General features: G+C 37.4%; 1 protein-coding gene across 1 annotated transcript; it reads left to right on the top strand.

Annotated features, from left to right (window-relative positions):
• The first annotated feature begins 1,811 nt into the window (after positions 1-1,811).
• Positions 1,812-2,681, top strand: LOC113350911. Its single transcript, XM_026595014.1, has one exon. It carries the CDS (start codon positions 1,812-1,814, stop codon positions 2,679-2,681), a length of 870 nt encoding a protein of 289 aa, XP_026450799.1.
• Positions 2,682-8,332: the final 5,651 nt, after the last annotated feature.

Genomic DNA, 8,332 nt, shown 5'->3' with positions numbered 1-8,332 from the left:
GCGAACCGGCGAAGTTCTCATACCCGAAAATTTCTGCTAGAGTTTGTAAACTCTGCCCGGTAACTTAAGTCCGCGAACCTAGTCTGCGAACTTGAGAATGTTATATATCTGAAGATGATTTCTGAACTTAAACTTAAAAATACTAAGGAATGCAGTTTGCAAACCGTGGATATAAAATTTCATGATCGATTCAAGTAAATCAAATCATCTTGGCTTTAATTGTGTCTTGTGTAGTACATAAGATTTCCTTGCAATTGAACAACTCTCTAACTAGTTCATTTGAAGTCATTTGAACTAGTTATGGTGAAGAATAACATGGTTGATATGAAATGCTCATATGGCTAACCTTTTGGTTAACTATTGTTGAACCAACAAGTGCATACGTTTGGGTATGGTTAACAAACCTAGAAGCGTGCATTTTCAAGTGTGTGTAACAATCTAATTTTTCGATCTAACGGTTGAGAAATATTAGCTTGAATCTAAATCAGGTTTTCATCTAATGGTGGGTATTGATTGCTTTGTTACCAAGGTAACTTAATTGCAAACCCTGATTTGAAAGACTATATAAAGGAGACATCTAGTATTGTGCAAAACTAATCCCCACACCTTACTTGTGGTACTAGTTTGCGTGCTAGAGTCGTTTCTCCTTTAACCTTTGGTATTCTTCTTTTAAAACCAGGTTAACTACTTAAAAACTTCATTGGGATTGTGAAGCCAGGCCGATACTATTTTTATCGTAGTTGTGTGATCTGATATTGTATCTTCTATCGTACGAGTACAATCAGATTGATTGGCTTGAGATTGATATCTCCGATAGGCAAGATATAAAAAAGTAATCACAAACATCTTCATCTCATTGTTTGTGATTCCGCAACATCTTGTTTCACTACCATACGATTAAGATTGTTTTGAGGTGATTGATAACTCTAGGATGTTCTTCGGGAATATAAGACCGGATTATCAATTGGTTCATGTCCAGCTTGATTATTATCAAAAGACGGAACAAAACCTTTTAGGGTTTATCTGTGGGAGACAGATTGATCCTTTGATAGACTTGTCTGTGTGAGACAGATTTGTTTATTGTCAAAGCCTGTGATTTTGGGTCGTAGCAAATCTTAGTTTTGGGTGAGATCATCTAAGGAAATCAAGTGCGCAGTATCCTGCTGGGATCAGAGACGTAGGGATTACAACTGTACCTTGGATCAGTGGGAGACTGATTGGGGTTCAACTACAGCCCAGTACGAAGTTAGCTTGGAGTAGGATAGTGTCTATAGCGGCTTAATACAATGTGTGTTCAATCTGGACTAGGTCCCGGGGTTTTTCTGCATTTGCGGTTTCCTCGTTAACAAAATTTCTGGTGTTTGTGTTATTTCAATTTCCGCATTATATTGTTTTATTTTTATAATTGAAATAATACAGGTTGTGCGTTAGATCATCAATTAGATGAATCCAACCTTTGGTTGTTAATTGTCATTGATTGATCCTTGGATATTGGTCTTTGGTACCATCCAAGTTATTCCTTGCATTTGATTAGAACTCGCAGTTCCTGCTTGAGTAAATCAAACTAAGAAGAGAGATATAAACTCGTTGATATACTTTTAATTGATTGAGTCTTGTTGATTCTCTTAAAAGTATATTCGAGTTTGTCCATACAGATTGCTAAGCGAAATATTGGGTGGTGTTGTTAGACCCCCGCTTTTTCAGATACGGTGAGTTGGGATTTTATTGCTGAGGTTTTTCGACAATATGGTTTTTCTGAAAACTGGTGTTCTTGGATTCTTAGGATTCTTAGCTCAGCTCGGATTTCTGTCATGATAAATGGTAGCCCTGAAGGTTTTTTTAGTATCTGTGGAGGTTTGCGCCAAGGTGATCCTCTTTCTCCTTTGATTTTTGTGCTCATTGAAGATATTTTAAGTCGTAATGTCTCTAAGTTGTTTGCAAGACATAGCATGCATGTTATGGTCAGAAAGAAAGGCGTGGCGCCTACATACCTTCTTTTTGCGGATGATATACTTATTTTCTGCAGAGGTAATCTTCTGAGACTGCAAAATTTAAGGAAATTGCTCGATATGTATCAAGCAGCTTCTGGCCAAAGCGTTAATTACGTCAAGAGTAAATTTTATTATGGAGGTGACTCAGATTCACGAGCTATTGCTATTTCAAATTATTTGGGCATGGAAAGAGCTTTATTCCCGGATAGATATTTGGGAATCCAATTGAAGCCTGGAATTGTTCGCCATATTCATGATAGGAAAGTTGTGGAGAAGATTATGGACAAGTTGGCCGGTTGTAAGGGTAAGCTTCTATCTTTCCAAGCTAGTCTTTTTCTAATTAGATCGGTAATTTCGATCTACGTTATTCATTCTATGGTTGTGTACATATGGCCATGTACTATTATTAAGCAGGTGGAAAGGGCTATTAGAAATTTTCTTTGGTCTGGAGATGCTGAGAAACGTAGGTATTTTATGGTTCTTTATGATAGCATGTGTTGTTCAAGGCGTGAAAGTGTTCTAGGGATTAATAAATTGTTGGATGTTAACGAGGCCATGCTTATGAACTTGTGGGTTACTATCCGTGATTCAGACAAGATTTGGGCCAGATTTTTGAGGGCAAAATACTTCAAAATCAATGGTAATTTGATTGATCGTAAACTGGGGTTCCTCGGTTTCTCAGGGAATTAGATTGGTTTATAATTTTGTGCAAAAGCATACTGATAGACACATTTTTGTGTCTAATTTGTCCTCAATGTCCGTATTGTTGGAACTCTATTTTTGTACTAATATTGTGTTTTTATGTATTTTTAGGAAATAAACATTTTTGGAAAATTCGGCTCGAAAAGTTGATTTTGGCACCCCCGGAGGACAAGTGTTATTCGGACTCTAACTTTTGGATAAGGGGTAACCTAATTACTAAGGGGCACCCCCATGTCACCCCAAGGCAGCTGCTATTCGCACCCCAGTTCTGGTTAGGGGGAGGATATCTTCTTCCAAAATTCAAAAAACCAAAAATTGGCGGGAAAAATTGTTCTTGAACTGCCGTGACTAGGGTTGAGGATGTGAAGGTGTTCCAGTGAGATTCAATGGCCCAAATTAAATGGGTTTGTTCCTAGGGCCTAGATAGAGCTGGTATGGGTGTTGAATTTGGTCAAAATTGGTTATGTAACCGGTGGTAATCAAATCAGGGAAGATATTCTAAAATAGGAAAAATATTCTATTCTTGGAATTCTTGGATGGAAGAGACGTGCATGGGTTGATTCTATTGGCTGGAAACAATCCCTACAGCTCAAGGATGACGCGTGAGAAGAGATAAAACAGGGAACAATCCGTAACAAATCAGAGAATTAAAGAAAAAAGATATCGGGAATATATTCATTCACTGCCGAGTAATGGGAAGAATTTTTGGATTAATGAGAAGTTATTCTTGGTCCAAAGGTGTATAAATATAACTCTTGGGTTAGCATAGAAGGTTGTCGAGAGTTTGGGGTTGAGAGGAGGTCCAGAGAAGCAGAAATCAAGAGTTGATGAAACTCTGTTGCTGCTGCTGCTGATGATGAAGAACACCAAGAACACGAAGAACGTACCTGCAACAGCAGTTGTTTTTCTACAGTAATAACGACCAACAGCTGTGGGTCGTACATCAGGCAGTCTTATTTTCCACAGCGTTTGCGACATATCTGTAGCAGTCTTATTTTGTCACTGAGGGTCGTAGTTCTCTGGTTTTATTGTATTTCTAATATTCTCATCATTTGTAAACCATTTTTGAGCCATAATAAATTATTTTGAGAGCATTTTTACTATGATGAGTTAAACCCCAACACTGGGACGACGGAGGAGGCTGAGCTTTATACATGGGTAATTTTATTAATTCTTTTTAAGACTTTTGCATTAAAAATTAATTGAAATATGATTTGATTAAATTGGGTGTTTTTTGATTAGATGGGTCATGCTTAGCTTAGGTGATTTGATGTTCCATGCTTAACATTTACAATCAATGTTTTGAGAATCTACTTTGGCAAAATAAGAGTCCATATATGTTTTGAGCGATTATTGTTGAGGATAAATCATTGAGCCCTATGTTATGAAGATTGGCCGAATCATTAGTCCCAGTTCCTCTCTACCAATTTGTCAATATTTTTATATATAATTTTTATAAATCTAAAAATCCTTCACCTTCACAAGTCCGAGAGTTTGAACCTTCACTACTACAACCCCAGAAAATCATTAACCATTTTGGCGCCGCTGCCGAGGATGCACCGCAAGATTACAACTTAGAAGAATCAATTGCCCATTTTCAAGAATCTGATGACCTACAAATTAGGGAAGTTGTGACTAGTCTATCTAGAGACACTGAAAACTCTAAGTTTGGGGGTGAGTATCATCCTCCATGTGCTTTAACTCTTAGTAAGTTCCCTCACTTGGGACTTGACATCAATGCCTCAACCATCTTACAAGATTATCTTCATACTCGTTTTCCAGAACCTAATGATATCCAACAAGAGTCTCAACTGTTAGAAACCCATCCTCTGGTTGATGTGGTTAACCCAGGCAATAATACCAAGATTGATTTTGTTTTCCCACCAAATATTTTTCTTCCAAATGTGGGAACATATAGATTTCAAATGTGTCGAATATTAAGTTGTGAGACTAAACCTAAATGCCTTAGGAAATTAGAATCGACACATTTGCTTAAGAATGACCACTACTCTCACTGTGGTCAATTATGTAAGTCAAACCTGATTGACTTAGAGGATCCTCAGTTATTTAGGTTATTATTATTTTTTGATTCTAAGTTCTTATTTGAGTTTTTCCAGACTCTAGGACCTAATAATTTGGATCCAACCTATGAGGAAATGCATCCGAGGAAAATATTTTATTTAGACCCTTTCATAGAACCTGAACCTGAACCACAATTAGATATAAATATCTTAATCAGGAAACTAGATAAGGGCATGTTATTCTTGTTCACTTTCTTGGATTTTTGTAGTTTCCTTTGGTCAGCTCTATTTCGTTTTGAAGACCCACAGTTATTCCGACTGTTACTTTATGGTTCGAGTTGACTAATCCTTTCCTAAGTCTGGCTGAAGACTTTAAACTTAGCACTTCTTGGGAGGTATCCCATGCTCATGCAACACGGTAATATCTTTCCTTAACTCTTTTTGCTTCAACTAAAAGATTTTCCTTAACTCTTTTTGCTTCAGGATGGCACTAACTAATCTAAGTGGATGGAAACATCTTGGTTGTAGGAGTTGAGGAACCAATCTGATTAGATGGAAACATCTATAGAGTCTATTCATAAAAGCACAGAGCTCAGGTGTTAGAAATAACATGATAGTTGCACCATATCTCGTTGAGTCATTTTCACTTCTATTTTTATTTTGTTTTTAAAATATGTTTCTCTAAGTGATAGGTGTGGCCCACGATTCAAGTTGTTACCAATGCTAGGGTGAATTAGAGTGATTGAGATACCATGAAAAAAAGAAGAAAAAAGAAATATTGAGACCAGACCATTTGACCAAAAGGAATAAATTCAATAAAGTCGACCACTGGTACCCTTGTATATGCCAGTTGTGTTGAACTAGAGTTAGGTTATCGACCACTGGTACCCTTGTATATGCCAGTGTGTTGATATTAGTCAGACTAGTATCTCAATCCATTAGGATAGGTTCATTTTGGCGGAGGCCTTCAGACAGATATGGGAAACGCCGTTCACTTAGTAAACATCAAAACCATCTATGTTTTTCTATATCCATCTCTTAATCTTTCCATGTGATTAGTTTGACTCCGAATACGATGTCCATAGTGCAACTATCTGAGTAGAGATCTGTCACTTATATATGAATTTTAGTATGGTTGAGTGCAAACTCGTGTACATCAATTGGAATTTCGCATCAGGGTACTTCCTCTTGTAGTCAATAAGTATGCCAACCAAGGAGATTCTTTAGTGCCTTCCAAGGTTCGTTGTAGATAGATAGGGTCTGGAGTATAAAGGTTTTGTGGGTACACCTCTGGTAAACCCTCCGGAGACAACACTCCGCCACTAGGTCCACCTAGTGGTTTAACGGCTTGCTGCACGTGCTAAGTGTAGTCATTTTACTTTCTAGATTAGATTTGCTCGAGGACTAGCACATACATGATCAATTATTGGTGACAGTTCGAGTACTTCCTTATTCTTTGATTATTGGTGTGGTGATTTTTTGATTGCGAAGAGGCTTGGCATCACTTCCAAAGGTCCTAATGATTTTAAGACTAAGGTGAGTAATATTATTGTTCATGGCGCTTGGGTGATTCCTTGGGTGATTCCTAAGGAATGCAAGATGTGGGACCGGCAACAACTAGGGCATGACCGGCCGACTAGTAGGCTTGGTCCCGCACACCTTTCCTAATTATTTTATTATTTCCTTGATGTGAAGGAAACACCATGAGCCTGAGGAGTTTCCTTGAAACGGAGGAATTTTGCTCAAATGAGAGAATTTTCATGAGATCAAGGAAAATAATAAAAATATGATAGAAAAAAAAATTGGGCGTGGGACTGGTCACGGCACGACCGGCCGGCCGATGGGCCCTGTCCCCCAGCGCCTTGGTTAATATTTTATTATTTATTATTTTCTTTCCTATTTTGCATAGGTTCATCGTCCCGTCGTATTTTGAGATGCTCGTTCGTGTGTTCAGGTGCTCGTTAGTGCATTATTGTTGAATACACTTGCATCCTTTTGGTCGGGGCTTATTCGAAGGTAGCTCAGATGCCCGTACGTTGAATATTTATCACTAACCCATGGAGTTCTGCTGGGAAAACCATGAATTGAAGTAACGAAATATTATGAATAACGTAGAATATTTTTCAAGGATTCAGTGAATGAATCTAATGATTTAGGAATAATTAATTGATGGCTCTATACTAGTACGATCGTCTAGGAGCATTAATTATTCAGGAGGAATCGAGTGATATGAGCTTGTTGAAGCGTCATATTCCTTCTATATAGTCAGGGAAAACATTGTTACATCCTGAAGACGTTATTGCTCTATACTAGCAGGCGAGATGTCTAGGAGACGTCTAATCTTGCGATTCTATATGGAAGCAATTACTGAAATTGCTCAGTATTCATGAGATATGCCGTTGACTCAGCTGAGAGACTACATATCTGCGTATACTCTGAGAGAGAGTATTCTCAGTCATAGATTTGATGAGAGACATGAGCCTCAATACTCATCGGATTGCTGGATCATAAGTACGTATAATTATGGGTTTACGATTTTAGCCCTTGTCGAAAATCCACCATCTACATTAAGTCCCCTGCTTAGTGAGGGACAGTCATGTTTGTCAGTCAGCATTGAATGATGATTTTCCAGTTATAAACAAAATAAGTAATTGAACTTAGCCGTAAGATAAGATGTTACCGGATTTTTGATCGCGCGAGTGAACCACGGCTTGAACGGAGATCCCAGTGGCATGATAGAGCATCGAGCGCAAATTTGTGTAGCACTGTTGATTTGGTGATCGAACCTTCGTTGATTTAGGATTCATGGGTCCGGGCCCAAGAAAATAAATCCTTGTTTTAGGAACAGACGCTCGTTCGTCTGTTAGTTTAAGGAACAAACAAAATAGACCTCAGTCTGATGATATAAAATTTTGTCTATGAGCTTTCACGAAAACCAAAATTTTATTTTTATTATTTTTTAAATATGTGAGATTTCACAAAGTGGAATAAACTCTCGTTTCAAAGGTGGATGCTCGTACGAGAGAAATTTTTTTAATAGACGTGCGTCTGTTAGTAATAAAATTTTGTCTATGAGCTTTCATGAAAAAAAATTTATCTTCGAGCTTTCAGAAATTTTTGAAAATATACTTTCGCTTCAAAGACAGATGCTCGTACGAGGGAGCAAAAATATATAAATATATTTTTCAAATTTACATGACTTTCATGTTAAATATTTATATATTTTGTAAAATCATGTTTTGATTTTGAACAACTGTTGAAACTAGACCATTATACATGGTGAAATAATGTATGTATGTAAGTTTTCACAATTGTAGAATGGACGTCTGTCTAATTTTTGAAAAACCAGTGGATGTTAAAATTCACGTGGGTTGTTCACGGTTTTATGAAAATCAAGTCATGATTTTGAATAATGAATTTTGCTCGTCGTTGCAGGTTTGAGGGAACGAGCAAGTTTTCTAAATCCGTTATAATCACTACAGCTAGTGAAATTGTAAATAGGTAAGAGTTGGATCGTTACCATTTTGTTACGCGTTTGTTATTGGTATATCCATGACTCCATGTCTTTCGCCTCAGATAGTGGTGACTTCTGGTTACAACCACTCTTCTGGCCCTTCC

Source organism: Papaver somniferum, chromosome 2, assembly GCF_003573695.1.
Source record: "Papaver somniferum cultivar HN1 chromosome 2, ASM357369v1, whole genome shotgun sequence".
In the NCBI taxonomy this organism is placed as follows: domain Eukaryota; kingdom Viridiplantae; phylum Streptophyta; class Magnoliopsida; order Ranunculales; family Papaveraceae; genus Papaver; species Papaver somniferum.
Note: the sequence above shows the minus strand (reverse complement) of the source record. Positions and strands in the feature narration are given on the sequence as shown.

Excerpts from the sequence above, each read along its gene's own strand:
- LOC113350911 (XM_026595014.1), top strand. The coding sequence starts at position 1,812 with ATGATAAATGGTAGCCCTGAAGGTTTTTTTAGTATCTGTGGAGGTTTG.